The sequence below is a fragment of the Rhipicephalus sanguineus genome, chromosome 6 (genome assembly GCF_013339695.2).
Source record: "Rhipicephalus sanguineus isolate Rsan-2018 chromosome 6, BIME_Rsan_1.4, whole genome shotgun sequence".
NCBI lineage: Eukaryota > Metazoa > Arthropoda > Arachnida > Ixodida > Ixodidae > Rhipicephalus > Rhipicephalus sanguineus.
Genome location: NC_051181.1, coordinates 147,878,922 through 147,897,916, shown reverse-complemented (window position 1 = coordinate 147,897,916; position 18,995 = coordinate 147,878,922). Strand labels below are relative to the sequence as shown.

Here is an 18,995-nt window from a genome sequence, read left to right as displayed (position 1 = left end):
ACGAAACGCGTGCGCGTTCCTCCCTGGTGACCTCAACAGGGAAGGAGGAACGTCGGCCTCGAAATAAAACAAAAACGAAACAAGAACCACCTGGACAAGCAAGCGCCATCGCTCGTCGCAAACGCGCTCTAGCGCGTCGTCAGTCGTATCCAAGATGGCTTCAGGCAGCGTCAACCCGGAGTTAGTGCGCGAACGAGCGGCGGCCAGTTTTAATATTCGCGAATTGACACACCTCCTGGACGGCGGCAGCGAAAAGACTGAACGCAGGAAGGAACTAGGTGAGTGCTTATACTGGTCGCGACTGTTTTATTAACCGCTGAGCACGCGAAAGCACACGTGGCCTACTTTGACGGTGCAAGGAAGTTTTGTGCATACCCGCGCGGCGATGCATTTCTCGTGACACGTCGAGGTTTCGTCAGCTGATCTCCGCGGCTCCATCGCACCGATGACGAGATCGAATCGAAGCATACGCCGAGTTTCTACTTGGCTGCTGACAGTGGCCTTCGGCAGCGTAAGCGCTAGAAAGCTTGCGTGATAACTCCCCTGTCAACAGCGGTCCGATTTCGGTTTCGGCTGCTGCTCTGCGCCTGCGTTTTATTTGATTTTTCTAGCACGGCCATGGAATAGCGAGTGTCGATCGGCCGTTATTCAGCGAGCCTATGCATTTACGCATCCAGAACCAAGGCCACAAGGTCACCACGCTGCGAGCTGCGAGTTTTTCCTTGAACGCCGGTTTGCTCAGTACACCGTGCCACCCGAACTTCTGACACTTTCTGGTCGCGCCCTGCTCAATTCGTACTGGTACTTTTAAACTCGCGTCGGTGCTGTCAAAACAGTGTTACCGTTTCCCTGCGTTGTTCGGGATAAATTTTAATTTGCGCGCCTACTTCTGTGAGGGGCTCCGTGGAAACTTGTATGGGTGCATCATTCTTCTGTGCGATCCCACACGCGTAAGCATATTTCTTTATGAAAAGCCAGTGTCACGAAGCAGTGCATAATTACGACTGGTTTCGTGAGTGAACATGCGATCGTAGGTAATCTATGTAATGTTAGGGGGCTTCGTTTGTATTCCTTCCTTCGGGGAAGTGCGGCGGAGCGATGATCGTATGAATTGAGAGCTTGTATCATGCTCTTTTTTTTTCTCTCTTTCTCTCTCTGTCTCTCCACTTCCTGCATAACGCGGGAACATACTTGAGGCATCTAGAGTAACCTTTTTTTTTTTTTTTACGACTGTGCTACTGTAAATGTTGAAGCACCTATCCAAATTCATCTGCTTACCCACGGGCGACAAAGAAATGATTATAAACAAAAAGTTTATGCTTGATTTCAGAGAAACTCTTTCATGAGGACCCAGAGTTCAGAAGCGATGTCCCACAGTGCTACCTTACCTACTCAGAGGCATATGCAGATGCACTGCAAAAATGTCTCAAGATTTACCAAAAGGCTATGGTACTCTCCGATCCAAGGGAAATCTTGTAAGTTCACTTACATATGCTTATCTACTACTTGTAGTAAAGAATTTGCCTCAGCTTAAGTGTTTAACTATACTAAAATTGGTTGTTTGGACTTCTTACTTATCTTCTTTAGATTTTTGAGGTGAAATTCCAATTCAGTTTAATGCGTTTTTATCAGACACCAACTCACTGTTTTCTATCAGTTATAAAATCATACAACATTTTTGTTCATTTTGTAGGACTGTTGCTGATGCAATCCTGCATGACTCAACTCCCGTGCATGTGCATTTTGTCATGTTTGTTCCGGCTCTTATGGGTCATGCAAACGAGGAACAGCAAGCGAAGTGGCTCTCCGATGCCCTCACCATGAAAATCATCGGTTCCTACGCACAGACCGAACTCGGTCATGGTAAGTTACTCAAAACCGTGGAATCTCTGCTGCTCTTTCCTTGTGACATTTCATAGAGGTCGGCGTGCGAGTTAAAAAAACTTGTTACCCAAATGTGCCACTCTTTCCTCGACGAATTCCACAAGGGTCAACATCTGAACAACACATAAGTTATTTGAATTTGTTCACTCTCTGCAGCTCTTTCCTTGTCAGATTCCATGCAGGCGAGCACTTCAAGCATAAACATTGAAAAGCCGTGGTTTTGGGCATTTGGGTAGTCCAAGCTGTCTTTGTTTTACAGATACATAAAGTGTTCTTTCATACCAATCCTTACTTGTTTTGAACTGCTCCTTCATATGAAAGTACATTTATATAAGCAAATTGTCACCTGCCTTAGCCTTTCAGATGCAACCTATGAAGAACTGTCCCTAAAGGTGTCAGATTTCCACAACTGTATTTCAAGGCACTTCATATTCTCTTGCAACAATAATAATGTCATAATATGTTGATTTATGTGTTTTATAGTAATTAATCTCAATTAAATTGTAATTAAATGTCTTGAAGTCATTCATGTTCTGTTCTTGCATAAATATGATCGAACCACAAGGTAGGAATATAGTGCAATTTTGTTTTCTGATATGTTCGTTTTGAGCAAAGAAAAATTATACTTTTGACGTGGCTTGCAGAAAGTGGCACGTCAAATGACTTGTCGAACCTAGTAGTGCCTTCAGAAAAGTAATCATATGCGACAGTACACTGCAAAATGAAGTTAAATGAAGGCGCACTTATTACATAGGCTGTTCAATTCATCCGAACCTCAAAAATCCTTGCTCTTTCTTAGCCACTAGTCGACACAACTAGCACAAACAAGATATGTGTACAAAGCATCTCAAAGGGTTAATTTGAACAAAATGCCAGCCTATGTGCTGTATGTATGGCTGACAGAAACAGTGATTCTAGCCTAATTTAGCAATCCAGACGGCCTGTTTTCTTGTTTTTGGGTAACCTGGTGGAGCGTATGACGATGACTGTGTGCTGAAATATTTGCGACGTGCTCTTGACAAGAAGCATTTTCACTTTTGTACGTAGCTGCTAAAAGGCAGGTCTGTCATTTCTTTATCTCTGTCGAAATAAACTAAGCACTTAAGAGTGTAAATATGACACTGTTTTCACACATTAAAGTGTCTAAGACTGCAGAAATGGCCTCGAGGTAGAATTCACCTCGTATGTGTAAGGCACTCTCATTGAATCCTGGTGCCCCAGGGAACCCATTGGTTTTCCTAATGGGTTGGGCACCCCTTCACTTTCTACATATAAGCTGTCCCTTGCCCTTTCTGTCAAAAAGTTCAAGTGTCCACGCACATCTGAGGCAGTTATGCCCATGATCTTTTTTTCTTTTCCATTCCAAAGACAACACATCTGAACACTTCAACAATATGAAACGAATCTCATAATGTGTTGCTGCAGGTCTATGCAAAGTGCTTAGGCACATTCTGTGTGCATGTGGTGGCTATGGTAGTCGGTACGAAAGTCTTTTTATCTTTTAGGAACATTCATTCGTGGCCTTGAAACACGAGCCACCTACGACCCCGAACGTGAGGAGTTTGTCCTGCACACACCGAACTTGTCCTCAATAAAATGGTGGCCCGGAAGCTGTAAGCATTGCTTATGCTGTCGCCACTCATGGATAGGTGTACCTGTGTTCTGACCTGAAGCTGCATTGCCTTTTAGTGGGAAAGACGGCGAACCATGCAATAGTGCTCGCCCAGCTGTACACCAAGGGAAAGTGCTATGGCATTCATCCGTTCATGGTGCAGATCCGTAGCATGGAGGACCACACTCCCCTTCCAGGCAAGTGACTTTTGTTTGTGGTAGACATGCACCATTTTGTCATGCGTGCTTTTACTTTTTGCTAGTGACTGTTTTTCACAGGATTGTCAGCGATATCAAGTTGCTTGCATTGCATTTTGCGTTGCTTTTGATTCTTCACTGTGGCTACAACACAGAAATATGTAGATGCAGATGTGATGTATGTAGAATAGGATGTTGAACTGTGTGGGTTTAATGTCTCAGTGCAACTCATCGGCTATGAGGGACATTGTGGTAGCGTTCTAGGTTACTTTTGGCCACCTGTACTTATTAAAGCGCAGTTCACAAGAGCACATGAGTCAACATCAGTATCTTAATTGTTGAGAACTTATTGGCAGCTGTTCTTGCATGTCTGTGAGAGTTATTGTGCGAATTGTAAAAAAAAATTTCTTTTGGGGCTATCTGACAGGCATAGGAATGTTGCATTTCTTCTCAACTTGTTTCTGTGACCTCTTGTTAAACAAGTTCGGTGCATCTTTTTTACGGTTATTAAAACATCTCTGCACTCCCTTTGACAGCTTAGGAGCTAACATTGCACTGCTAACTTCAATGACACGGGTTCAATTCCCAGCCATGGCAGCTGCAATTCCACACAAAAACAGCAGTGTGTTCAGATTCGGGTGCTCACACCCGACAGGCAGTCAAAACTAGTCAAGTGCTTCTCACTGCGGTGTGCCTTGTAATCAATCACATTGTAGTTCTGCATGTAACACCCCAGAATTTTATAATGTGTTTACTTCATTTTCATCAATATTGTTTTTCGTGCAGGTATCACGGTGGGCGAAATTGGACCAAAGATGGGAATGAGGGCTGCTGACAATGGTTTTCTGAAATTGGACAATGTCCGCATTCCCAGGGAAAACATGCTCATGAAGAATGCCCAGGTTAGGACGGCAATGCAAACTCAGCTGTGGCATAAACTAATGAAACTTCCTGGAACAACCAACAGTGTTACTTTTCGACCCCAACAAATGTATCATAATGTGTGCTTCGGCTAGGTTTTAAAAAAAATCGTGCACGTCTCTGGTCAAATTGACTGTGGCTGACTGCAGCGTTATTATCAGTTCACGATATTCAGACAGGACAAACGATGCTTAAAGATAAAGGAAGGAAAAAAATGCCATTGCTGGCTTTTCAAAGGTGCTTCATTATTCACTTTATAATATAATGTTGAACGTTCTCTATTTGAGCGTCTTCATAGCGCAGTAGCTACAGCAAACTCTGTATTTAATAGGCATGCAATGTCTAATTGAGCTTTTTTTTAGCTTTCTTTCAAGAATCTCCATTTAGTGCACAGGGTAACTAGAAACTTACGCGTGCATTAACAAGCTTGGCAAAGAAGCGTACTGCTGATGTATGCATGTAGCCTTTTTTATTAAATGTGTGTCACAGTGCTCCCTTCGTTCTGAAAAGCTCAACTTGTCTATCAATGAGAGGAAAATGTGCATGGATTAGCAGCATTGTATAGCTAACGATTAAGATAAAACAGGCAGGTTGGTAGTGTCAGGCATCGATTTAGGTGCTTACTGTACACACCAGGAAGCTGTGTAGAATCTCATTGCCTTTTTGTTTACCTCACTTTGCTCTCTCCTGTGCAGGTAACAAAAGAAGGCGACTACGTCAAACCAGCAAGCGACAAGCTCAACTATGGCACCATGGTGTTTGTGCGAGTGCTTCTTTTGGACATGTTTGCCTTCAACATTGCCCGGGCATGTACAATTGCCATACGATACAGCGCGGTGCGCAGGCAGTCTGAGATTACACCAGGGTGAGTGTGCTCTGTTGCAGCTGTTGATGAGAGAACCAGGCGTGAGTCAAAATGACGAAGAGCATTGTTTTGTTTCACTCATATTTGGTACCAAGCAGCGTGCTTGATCGGGCTGTTTGGTGCATAGTGGATGAAGAAGCAGCAGCGCCGTGTCTGTGTCTTTTTTCTCGTGCCGTCCTAAGCGCTGTTTTATTCTTGGTACCAAGCTATCTTCTTTAATTGAGACGTTGAGAAAGATTGCTATGACCCTCTTTCAATGTATAGAGGGCAATGGAAAGGTTAGTGGCAATACTTTGTATTGGCAGACAAATTTCTAATTAAAGGTATTATGTAACGCTTTTCTTTAAGAAGTGTGAAGTGTGTTCGGTAATAGAGGCACCTCTCAAGTCTTATCTGCTCTTGAATGAGCATCATTGCTTGCAATAAAATTTTGCATATTATCGTCGTTACTGTTCCTTTCACCTGCTTCTGGCAAAAGTTGGAACAGTGTAGACTTGCTCACCAAGTGCCTCGATTTTGTCCTAATGAAGCAATACCAAAAACAGCATCTCATGTGATACTTGATCTTTTATACGACTGGAAAATTTAGATTTAGTGACGTCCATCTTTAATGATAATTCTCCAGTTTTCCTACGCTTTCTCTTGCTGCCGTGGCTTTCTTGCTTCTTTGTAGTTGTGTTGTTGTTCTGTAGTTGTTTGTTCGAGTGCCCGTGTTCCCTGAAAGTTCAACTCCTCTCATGCATGTGTTTTGCAGGCAGGGCGAGTGCCAGATTCTGGACTATCAGGCACAGCAGTACAAGCTGTTCCCTCTGTTGGGCCTGTGCCACGCCCTGCGTGGCATGTTTGCCAACCTCATGGAGCTTTACAAGCAGGCCAACCAAGACCTCGAACAGGGAAACCTGCAGGCACTGCCTGAGGTATGGAAGACCGTCTTTAAAGTGACACTAAAGAGAAAAACGATTTTTCTCGTATTAGTAAATCACTCTTTCAAGATACCAAAAATGCCTCCCTTGCTGCGAGAAGACGCTTGGTAACCGAGAAAACGCGATAAAAGAAAATGTGGCTGGCAGCGCCACCTTGAAGTTCCTGCACCTGTCATCATGACTTCATAAAATTTGGATGTTGTCTACTTGGGTCTACGCAGTTCCTAATCGACACAAATGAAGTAGATTGTCTTCTGAGGGAGCTAGAGACCTAACATACCAAGGTTTAGGAAATTTTGTTTTGCCAAAATACGGAAAAACACTTTGAAATCTATGATGTCACAATCGAAAATTTCAATGGGAAATTCGAAAGTGAAACTTTTGACATTGATTTTCTCATCTATTAATAAACCAAAGGTGGTGAAATTAATAAGACTATGGTTTTCAGAGTATAATTTATCAGTCTAAACTAATTCATTGTTTTGCTTCAGTGTCTCCTTAACTAAAAGGGAGGTTGTGCTCTTTTGCATTAAACTCTCGAAGACAGCGTCCTCCGAGGCTCCTTCCACCCACATCCTGTAACAAAGCATGAGATGTGATGTCCGATTTCTCACAAGAAAAGCAAAACAAGTGAGCAAAATTATAAATGATTAAAACACAAATTTAGATAGGAAGACGTGCAGGAACTTTAAAAGACAAATAAAAAGAATAAACTTTATAAATTAGAAATAGGGCACGACAGCCAACACATTAAAGACTAATGAGTGCAAGCACTGTCTTCATTCATCCTCGGTCTGTGGATTCCGTTGTCTGCCATTATATATATATTTTTTCATGCAAGCTCGCATGCTGACTATGTTTAAAAATTCTTTTTTTTTTTCACCACTCCAATGAGGGAACTTCATTTTTTTGATACTGGTAGAGCTTTAGATAAAATGTGACATGAAAGTTGACAATGCAGCTGTAATTGACTACTGTGTCGTGATACAGACTGAGAAAACTAATGACACCATAATCCTCCATAGCTTCAAATAGAGAAAGTGTAGATATCTAGGAATGTACGTGAACCAAAGGTGTGATGAGTAGGTGAAGATGGGAAGACGCTATCAGATTTGTGAAGAAGTGTGATAGAATAGAATTCACATCTGTCTTCGTTATGAAACGTTGACACCTGCAACTGTCCCGATGTAGGAGCCTCCCAGGTATCTGTTTGAAAACAATGATATGTGCATTCGTGAGCTACAGCGCAGAGAGATGACCACGTGCACTCTATCCGAAAAGTTTTACACTCTTTACAGGAGCCATAGAAGTAAGAGACACAGCATGAAGGAAAAAAAAAATGCAATGAAAGCAGATAGACATGGGGATATATCTTAAACTACTGATCTTTTTTTCATAGTATGTGTGTACGAACCATTTATGCTGCTTGCTTCTTTTTTTGCTAATTAGAAGGACTAGCATCGCTAAACACCCTGTTATCATTGCCTTTGGACTACATAATTCTGCTCTACTTTTTCCTTCTCAGCTGCATGCCATCTCATCTGGCCTGAAGGCATTCTGCTCAGAAATGGCAGCTAAGGGCATCGAGACTTGCCGCCTGGCCTGTGGTGGACACGGTTTCCTCCTCATCAGTGGCCTTCCAAGACTTTACGCTACCACAGTGGCCGCCTGCACGTACGAAGGAGAGAACACGGTCATGTACCTCCAGCTGGCGAGGTGTGTTCGCATAGCCAGTTTTACACTGATCGCTACTCAAAGCAACTTCACCAATTTTTGTGGCATCTTGTAACTGTGATCCTCCGCATGTTGTCATGAAACAAGTCCAGTGGCATTTGAATGAGCGCTAAAACGTCATTGGCCGTGGCCGTCCTTCGAGGGACAGTGTTTCATACTTTTGCATGTAGGATTTCGTGCGGGAAATCAATAAAACATGCAACATTTTAGTGTAGCAGCTGTTGAGAGCTCAGAACGATGCCTGCACCATCATGCTGTTCTAAGCTCATTGCTGTTGTTATTGTTTATGTATCATTTATCAGTAGAGCTGTGCAAATAGCAAAATTTTAGGTGCGAAGCGAATTCGAATAATAAAGATTGAGTGCGAATCGAATCGAATAATTTTCGAGTATTTCTCAAACATTTTTCGAATACTTCGAAGTGAAATTACAGAAAAAAGTTGCAGAGAATCCCTAAGTATGTTCTCATGAGACAGCAACATGAAAGTGTTTCTTTTTGCTAGGTTGATGAAGCGCTGGTGGGGTGGTGTTTCATAGTTGTCTTATCAAGAATGAGGCAATGTAGAGGCCAAATTGTATTTATGTACATGATTTGGTGCAACCAAAGTGTTGCTGACAACACTTTACACGTGACAGGCAAAGATGCCATTTTCTCAGCCTCTCCTCCTCTTTCAACTTCTCTGGAAGCCCAACTGATGTGGCGGACAAGGGTGTGCTCCCTTCAAATCCGGGGCTCCAAATCTGCCTCGTAGACATCGATATATAAGAACATCTGAAATTTTGGATGCTAAAAAGCTTCGGCTTCCGATTTTTTGGACTTCCTGCCCAAATTTCAGGTCCTAAAACACCATTAATTGAGCCCTCACCTCTGCCGCATCTTTCATCTCCATGTTGGAACCAGCGTTTTCTTGAGTTAATACATTTGCGACCGTAGCAGAGCTTGAAAGGCAGCTTTGCCGCAATACCGGGGTGTGATGAGGTGAAGCATATTGAAAATCTAGGGACCACTTCCAATCGGACGTTGACTGTGCCTTGGCCAAGTTCGACCATAACGGATCTTGAAAGGCAGCTTTGCCGCAATACCGGGGTGTGATGAGGTGAAGCATATTGAAAATCTAGGGACCACTTCCAATCGGACGACTGTCTCTTAACAAAGTTCGACCGTAACGGAGCTTGAAAGGCAGCTTTGCCGCAATACGGAGGTGTGATGAGGTGAAGCATATTGAAAATCTAGGGACCACTTCCAATCGGACGTTGACTGTGTCTTGGCAAAGTTCGACCGTAACGGAGCTTAAAAGGCAGCTTTGCCGCAATACGAGAATGTAATGAGGTGAAGCATATTGAAAATCTGAAGGGGTCACTTTCAATCAGACGTTGACTGTTTTGGGGAAGTTCGAATAGTTCGAATAGTAAAATTCCAGTGTGAATCGAATCGAATAGCAAACACTATTCGAAAAATATTCGAAATTTTGAATATTCGCACACCCCTATTTATCAGTCTAAACTGGTTCAGCGTTTCACTCTTATGTCCCTATAAGGGGCTGGACATTAAAGAGAACTAGCAGACAATCAAGCCAAGGAAAGTATAGGGGATGTTATTTGTAGCAATTATGATGTAATTGTGAAGAAATTAAAGTGTACGAAAAGACAGCTTGCCGCCGGCAGGGACTGAACCTGCAACCTTCGAATAACGCGTCCGATGCTCTACCAATTGAGCTACGGCGGCGGTCATCCTCCCGTCCGCTTTATTGAGTACATTTGTACACTACTCTTGCATTAAATGAGTTCAGAGCTGGAAATATTGCTGGAGTTTCCTGACTGCGATTTTTATGTTTTGCGTTGGTAACGCAGGTATCTGCTGAAGTGCTTGGCCCAGCCCCATCTGGCTTCAAACAGATCGGCCTTCCACTTTCTGCTTGAGCCAAGTACACTGAACGTGACTCCTTTTAATGCCAAGCTCAAAGGGCAGGAAGCCATCCGACAGCTCATTCCGTTCTACCGGGCAGCTGCGTATAAGTGAGTGGTGGCATTGCCTTGCCTTCCCTTGGATGCCACGTAGAAACAGGCACTGCTAACATTGAACTGTACCCGGTGTTTGCTTGACAAAGAGTTGCGGAATGCAAAAGATCATAAACTGTACATCTTGAGGCAGCAAGATGTAACATCATGCAGGGGTTCGTTAAAAATGCCTATTTCAAGACCAAATGCCATTAACAAATTGCTGTAGTGACCGAATAACCGAAAGTCAAGAGAACAGTGCATTCTGATTTCCTTACAAGACTGCTTTGTTTAAATTTGCCTCACAGTCTAATGTGCCCTTTGGTGCACTAGAATAAATGTGCACAATTGAGTTCTATTTGGTTTACGTCCTGGCTGCAATTGACGATTCATGCAAAATTGCAATCATTACCTGTAAAACAAAACTGTGCTGTCAGTATTTGCTTGAGCACGTGATATACTAAATGAAAATCATGTTTTCATATGCTCCATTAACAACCTCAAAATGTTGGCAGCCTTTCTTTCTACCTTATCTGACACTTTGTAATGTGCAGTTGCCAGTTCAAAGTGCACTCAAAGTGCACTCAGTCAAGTGCTTCATGTGTAACAATATGAAATAATGAAGGTTTCATTGTTTTTCTCTTGAATAGGCATGTTCACCGAGCTCACAAAAAAGTGAGGAGCCTGGTGAGCACGGGTCTGACCCAGGAGGTAGCATGGAACCAGAGTCAGGTCGACCTCATCATTGCCTCCAGGGTGAGTGAAGGCGCTAAGTCTTGATTAGCAATTTACTGCATGATAAATGTTGTGAATGCAGGTTCGAATGATAATGATTGAGGTCATTCAAAATACCAGTAATGTTTGTGACAGTTCATTCCTTCTCATTATGCAGATGTCCAGTCAAAACGACATTCATGCATCTTACCAGCATGTCTTGCATGTGGCGTTCATGTCTTACATTTGCTTATTATCTCAATTACTAAGAAGCTGTTGTCAATAATAAAGACATTTTTCGGTGGACTCAAGCATTAACTAGCCTAAATTGTTTGCTTTTAGTGAATTTTTAGGAATGTTATTGAAATTCCTTGTATCGTGTTTTCCAGGATATGCGCAAATTTCTCACGAATGATTAATATTGCTTCAGCAGAGTTCCTGCAAGAATACAAACTGGCAACGCTGATAATCATTCCTTTCATCCAGGCCACCATATACTACTACATGGGCCTGAACTACCTCGACTGGCTGGAGCATGCAGCCATATCTGAACAGCTCAGGGATGTTCTGATGAGGGTGTGCCACCTGTACCTGCTGCATGGCATCTACGAGCAGCCAGGCCTCTTCCTTGTGGTGAGCCAGTCGTGTTTGCGACTCCATTCATTGTCTCCGAGCAAGGCTTAAGAACACCCTCGTTGCTTGCAAAGCACTACCAGCGCCGGTCCAACGTTGCCACATGAATGCAGAGATCTTACGAGTGACTTAATTAAGCCTTTCTTCTACAAATTTCTAACCATTCTTATCATCGTGATATTACCATTGCCAGGTGGTGCTTACTTTTGACAACCATGATTCAGCGAAACACCTACCTCCCCTTCTACCTTTCACTAACAATACGCCCCCCCCCCCCCCCCGCTTTCTTTTTTTTTGTGTGTTTCCTCTTTCCTTTTGACTCACCTAATTTGGTATGCTAGCCCCCTTTTTGCACTTGCCCTTTCCTCCTCTTTTGTTTGAGTTAGAGGAGAGGGTACGAAGCATATGCACGCGCAGGCTAAGGTAGGCAGTTGCAGCCTTGAAGAAGGCAAGTCCGCTTCTCGAAACGTTGGCTTCAGCGACACCCCGAGATCAGGAATTCTTTATCCCTTCAAGCTTCCATCTTTCTCTGAACTTCTGCCTTACTTGGCATGTGCCGGTGCATAAAACACGATTAATTTCATTGACCTCGTTGAATACATTGCACTATGGCAGATCCCTTGCTGTTTATGCAAAAGATAGTTTGTATATGAGCAGCATAACTGAATACTACAGTGTAAAAAGCATACTGTTGTGGTTTCTAAATTTACACGGCATGATTTGAGGTCCACTCTTGGCGTGTATTGTCACTCTGCATTACACCAGTTGGCATGCCAAGTGCGCAGCACAATGTTGTTTGACACATTTATGCTGTTTAGTTGTGGTCTTTGCTTCATCCTGCCAGACATCATCATCATCAGCCTAACTACACCTTCTGCAGTGCAAAGGCCTCTGCTATGTTCCGTGAATCAACCCGGTCCTGTGCTCGCTGTGGCCATGTTATACCCGCAAACTTCTAAATCTCATCTGCCCACCTAACTTTCTGTCGACTCAGCAATGTTTCTGTGAACGCCGACTCAGCAGAGCTTTTCTTTTTTGTATCCGTTTGGTTTGCAGGCAGGCCTGCGGGAAGAAAACCTCGAGGAAATGTCGGGCATCATCACAGAGCTGCTGAAGAGCCTGCGGCCCAACGCTGTAGCCCTGGTAGACGCCTTCGACCACCACGACATGGTGCTGTGCAGTGCCCTCGGCTCCTACGACGGCCGAGTGTACGAGCGCATGTACGAGAGTGCCCTCAAGGCTCCTCTCAACAAGACCCAGGTGAGTTGCTCGTTCGGTGAGCTTGCCCCCCAATGTTTCACACTCGCTTGGTCTGAGAACAGCAATATCTGCTTGTTGTCAGTTTCAGATAGCACAAGCCCAGCCTTCGCTACGGTGTTTAATTATTTTACAGCAAAAGCTGTTATGAGATCACAGCAGCAGCCAATTTTGGTGGCGTAGTTGTACACCGCCACTGCCAGTGTCCGTAACCACTACCGTGCACAATGAGCAAAAAATATCTAGGATCGAGTGGAATTTGAACCCAGGCTCTCTGCGTGGCAGTCGAGCATTCTACCACAGAGCCAAAATAACCAGGCATCACACAATGTGAATTGCGTAACAAGTGGGTGGTTTAAAGCTTCCCACCCATTACAGAGGGCTCAGCCATAATTCTTCATCATCATCGGCCACAGCACCAACGAAGTGCACATAATGCCTTACAGATGTGTAGCGGGTACCTCGCTTCTCCACAGATTGATGAATGGGTGCTTCCCTGCTTCGCAAAATTCTTATGATTTATGAGGTAGTGGGTACCTTGCAACTCTACTTGTAGTAGTAGTTGCCCCAAGCGTTTACAACAGGATCTAGAAAGGCTGCTCCTCTCGCTTTCACTGTGACTGTGCTGCATGTTCTGCACAGGCCTGGTGTCTTTTTTTTTTTTTTATTGCGGCAGCACTTTGAGGAACGGCTTGCTTCATGTGTCACACCACAGCGTACGGTGTGGGCGCCATCATTGTGGCATTGTTTTCATCTTAGGACACAGTTTAGGCAGTTTCCACAGGGTTGCAAAGGTTTGGCATAAAGTTAGGGCTGCGCAAGTGACTGCTGTGGACATAAGCAAGTTACAAGTGCAACAAATAACTACAGTCAGCCGTTTCCTCTTGTTAGTACTATATCATACAATCATGCATACATAATTACTTGTGCTCAGTTATCATGCATTCAACAGCAACACAGTGTATGAAAGGAGGGTTTTGCAATCGTCCAGGATGCACAAAATTATTAAAAGCAACCCGTATATGCTGTGTCTCCACAAGTAAAGCTTGTGCAAAATATTTAAGAAATTGCGTATATGTTTCCTATACGTACGATTTATGACAGCATGGTTATGAAGCTGCATTACACGTAAGCAGATGGCTTATTTGAAAAGTTGACAGGGACTGAAAATGTGAAACAAGATTTCTCTGAAGCTTCCATTTGTGCTGATGCTCATGTGAAGTCACTTTTATAACTTTTGATTGTTGTCTTTTGTTTTTGTTTTTTCATGTTTATCAGGGTCCTTTCATTAAAGTAATTTTTGATGGCTTAACTAGCGCTGCTGCTTATATTTAGGGGCATGTTATAGGCAAGAGGACACGTTATGCTGTAATCATGATTCTCGTCTTTGTTGCTGTCTTCCTAGGTGCACGAGTCTTACCACCGATTCCTGGGCCCTCTAATGAAATCGAGCCTTTGAAAGGGACTGTTCACGTTGCAAGATGCTTTCCTCTCCCGTTCCCATTTCTCTTGTACATTATGTGCAGCTCCTTCTCAATTTTAACCTTTAGGTCATGTGTTTTGTGACAACTCCTTGGTTCGGTTGCTGTACGCTTTTAGTATTTTATTTTTTTCATGTACACTTTTTTTAAGCAAAGCAGATCCTTATTCTTGGTTATTGGCAAAGGAGCATTGCATTTCATAGACGTGCGTTGAAAATGTGCTGTTGACTGAAATTATTTACCATTTGCAATCCACAGGTATGTGCAGGAAAGTTAAACTTCCTTGCAGTCAGAGCAAGTGTGGCTGAAGTAATCTGCATTTATGTGTCTAAGCCTAACAGCAATTTTCACTTTTTACACGTTGTGTAAGTGTTTGCAATGGCTTGATGTGTATGCATACAAGGTGACAAGTTGGATTACAGCTGAGATTGCATTCATTATATCACATCGGTCGAATAACATTTTCTTAGCTTGTTAGGCATGTACAGCTATGCCACATCGTGATTTCAACAAGCTGGGCAAAGCACACAGGAACTTGAAATCATGCTGGCAAAAGCTTGCAACGTGCACATGTACCATTGCAATGTTAGAGTATGCCAGAAACGTCAAGTTTCTTGTACTACACCTGTGCACTATGCTGTGCACGGCCTATTGAGTCTGCCTTGCTATTGAGTGCTTTTCTTTAGTTTATTGTAAACTGTAAAAGTAACCAGCAAGATTTTTTTTTTGTGCCTGGGAACCATTCAGGAGAGAGATTGATTGATTGATTAACCACAGTTGCAAGTGAATCTCACATTCAAACTAGCAAACACAGAAATTGACATTCAAATAGCGCTGTATGAACGTAGAAAACTATCATGTCGACAGCAGCGTCAAGTAACATGCTGCCTTCTTAAAACCTCACAGTTGGTTGGTTGAAACGAAATGTTATTGCTGAAGCATTAGCAGCAAGGTTCAGCCTTTGTACACGAATCTGCTGGCCGTGTCGTAAATGGCCGTTTGCAGACGATTGCCTTGTCTTACACAATTGAGACAGTCACCACTCCACCTTGTACGCATGTACATTCATACTTTTGCCCCCAAGGAATATGATAAGTACTTCTGACTGTTCAAGGTCTCTACTCCAGGGCTTTGTTCATGCACATTTTTATTTCCTGGCCACTTTTGCTACTGTGCTAGAAACTATCTTAGGATATCAGTTTTATAATGGAACAAATTACTACTACCACTGTGTGAAGAATGTGCTATCAACAAAACAAACAGTAAATGTTATGCAATCATCGATGGGTGAAACGTGATAATGCCGTGTTGTGGCCTTAGGTACACGCCTCAGTGCAGTGGAAAATATTTTTTTCTTTTGTGCACAGACTTAATGTGGAGGGCACAGGGACAGCTCGGGAAGGCTGTTGGCGCTTTGCAATTACAGAAGGTTCTCTGGGGGCCTACATGGTCTACAGGGAAGCCTCGCTGTTCTTAGCTCTCTGTTCAGATATCTATGACCCAGAAATGCACTTGTTAGGCATCCGCTGATATGATATGAATCAAAATTGTCATATTTGAAGGTGAAAGTGAAACATTAGTGCCAACTAGGACTGTTAGTCACCACAAAATGCTGAAGCATCATATGGCAACACTAAAATGAAAAATTTTAGTTCATTAAACGTCATGTGGCAGGGCATATAACGGCAGATTTATCACTTCAATTTACACAATCACTTTTTATGCTTGTTTTACAAAACAGCAGTAGTCTACCATAATGTGAAATATGAAACTATTGTCACCTTTGTCACTTAGTCTTTACATAATTACCACTACATCTGTTTGTGTTGCAGTGTTAACTACTGCTGTGCTTCCCTTTACCAAAGCTTATTTCTCAATAAAAAAAAAGGTGAGGCTTGAGGACAAGGTACACATGGTTGTCTCCTCAGCATTATTTTGCCTTTTTAAGTTTCATCTAGCTTTATTCTAATTGGTTCAATGGATGCCTAAGAAGTGCATTTCGAGGTTTTATACATTTGAGTAGGAAATGCAAGAGCTGAAGTTTATTTATCAAGGTCTGTGCAGAACGCAGTAAAGGTCACACACCGACACCGTCGCATTTCATTCACTACCAAGTGTACATCCCAGCAATAAAATGTTGCCCAAACAGAACTGCCTTTCACGCTAGCTGCCACACGTGCAGGGCATGACAGCTTTTATACCGAGCGATGTTTTTTTGCGACGTGTAACATTCCAAGAGCTTCTCGTAACATGTTTTTATAATACGTGCAATTTTTAAGGTTTGTGATACTGTATTATGAATACAAAATAAAATGGGTATTTTACACAACACATTTGTGGTTGAAGTGCATCATTGCTTGATGGATCTGGCAAACAATGCAGACAAGGGGCATGCATTTGTCAAACACCGAAAAATATTGTTTTTCTCACCTGTTAGCACGTGTGATGCAATTATGTGACGTAGAAATTTGCGTATGTCGAGCATGTGCGCACACAGAAAGCAGATTCTAATTCTAAAATCTAATTGGTGCCATTAGATTTACACAAAATGAAAAAAGGAGGATCATATGCTTGAGTTAATGGTCAATGACAAGTGAGATAGGGCTAAGTAATGCATTTGTTTAACTGGAATAAAAGGATATACTTGTTCGATCTGAATAATTCTTTGTACTCGGTGCAGTAGAACGAAATTGTGTGCTTGTTTTGCACTTGACTGCCAACCAAATTTGCATCTTCTTTTGAACTTTCAATACAGTTTACGCTTGAAACTGTTATGTCTACTAACATACTACCTTACATTTTGGATGCAAGTGCTCATAGTCGAGGGAATTTCAACATCTCAGTCCAAGACACAGATACTGGCTGTTTGTACTTTATTTTACAATGGTACTACAACAATAAGTATCTCTGGGATCACAATCATGTGGCAATGACGATCACAGATACTACCATGATAATACTTCAACATATAATTACATCACGTTCAGAGACTAGGGCCAATAACCATGACAATTTTACTTCAATTATACATCACGCTTGACTTGGTGAAAACATGCTGCATTACATTTTTCTGTTTGTACTCCACAAAATAACACACATGTCATTTGTAAGCAGCAGCTTCGTTCTAACCTATTAACTTATGGTCCCATTTTCCTGGGGAAGACCCAGTCGCGAGACACTTCCTTCACCTACATAACATTCACTCTCCGAAGACAAAAGCAGGACTTAAAACTCCTAATGCAAAACGGCTTCGACAGTAAAAAAAAAAAGAAAAGAAAAGCAGAGTAACGCACACTGGTTAAAGCTGTTATAAGTTCTGCCAACATAGCACAGCAAGTTCATTAAATATGCAAACAAGAACATATTAAAAAAAAACTAGATTATCAGAAAGGTAGCTTGAAAGACTAAATAAATTACAAAGCAAATGAACACTGAAAAGTCCAGACAGCAGTGCACATAAAACCAGCTTATGGTGCTAAAGCTCTTATGAGACTGCAAAGCACATAGATGCTTACAGCCCAGAAAAATGTAGCCTTTGTCAAAAGTTCAGATGCTGCACTGAAGATGCCATGTCTTGCCAGGCCTTTATATAGCCGTTGTGTTTCACCTTATGCTCTGAATCTCAAGAGAATGGAGAGCCACTTGCATACTCAGAACTCGCAAAGTTGCTGGTAAACATTTGAAATGTGTAACTGCAGTACGCTGCCCAGCAAGCTGATGTGTGCAGTGGCTTCAAAACTTTCGAAAGAGACTGTATATGGAGTGAAATGTGGTACAAGGAAACTGCAGTAGCCACAAAGACATTGGGAAGCACTGTTTTTACAATGACATATGATTCAGAGTACCATGGCAGTTTTAACACATGCAGCCATTAACAACTGAGCGGTAGCTATGGTAAACTATCTTCACTATCTGAAATGCTAAGAAAGACTGCCCTCTCCAAAAAGATGTTGAGCGCATGTAGCACTCTTTAACCTTTAGGTTGTACTACTTTGCATCTTGCACAAATGTTTCCAAAGACAATTTTAATCATCCAGGCATCCTTTAGGCTCTGCCTGCCAGTAAGTAACACAGGTCAGCTCGTGTTGTACAGCTGTGTTTAATCACTTGCACTTTTCACTTTTATCGGTGCAGACAATTATATTCAAGAGTTGCAAATGTGACACGTCAAAGGCATTCTTTTTATTTTGAGAAGGCTTAGAAATTAAATGGTAATGCAAGCCCCCTGGTCTTGGTATGTGAATGTTCTTCGCGACCACATTACGTCATACCACCCTCTAAACACTGTAGCTGTAACCAGGAATCAAACCCACAACCTACTTTCTAAGCTCAACAAATACATGTATGACAGCAGTTTAGTGCATATTAAAACAGCAAAGGATAAAATGCATTTAGTGCATGCTTATGGGGAACATCAGTACAAGTAACTATGCTAAATTCTGTTGCAGCTAAATCTCAAGACTGCTTGACAGTGCATCATGAAGTCTGGATGAAAGACACTATGCCCCGCACTCATTCTGAAGTTAAACCAACTTCAATCACACAGCAAACATTTTTTAACTGCGCGAGTGAATGACCGCAAAGAGAATACGAGACAAGGACAGGCGCAAGGACAGGCAAGGACTACACCTGTCCTTGTCTGATGTTCTCTTAGTGGTCATTCACTTACACAGTTAAAAAATGTTTGCTAACCGCACCAACAAGTTCTAGAATTCAATCGCACATTTCAACTGAGACACCATCCCTTCATCGGGCCTTCTAAAACACCATTACCTTA

At 42.4% G+C, this 18,995-nt stretch overlaps 1 protein-coding gene across 1 annotated transcript; it reads left to right on the top strand.

Annotated features, from left to right (window-relative positions):
* Nucleotides 1-95: 95 nt before the first annotated feature.
* On the top strand, nucleotides 96-17,440 carry LOC119396736 (peroxisomal acyl-coenzyme A oxidase 1). The gene is made up of 14 exons (XM_037664044.2): nucleotides 96-278; nucleotides 1,331-1,475; nucleotides 1,694-1,863; nucleotides 3,390-3,497; nucleotides 3,574-3,693; nucleotides 4,480-4,595; nucleotides 5,310-5,479; nucleotides 6,234-6,396; nucleotides 7,928-8,118; nucleotides 9,987-10,151; nucleotides 10,784-10,889; nucleotides 11,334-11,480; nucleotides 12,537-12,740; nucleotides 14,143-17,440. Exons 1-14 carry the CDS (start codon nucleotides 155-157, stop codon nucleotides 14,194-14,196), a joined length of 1,983 nt encoding a protein of 660 aa, XP_037519972.1. The 5' UTR covers nucleotides 96-154; the 3' UTR covers nucleotides 14,197-17,440.
* The last annotated feature ends 1,555 nt before the right edge of the window (nucleotides 17,441-18,995 follow it).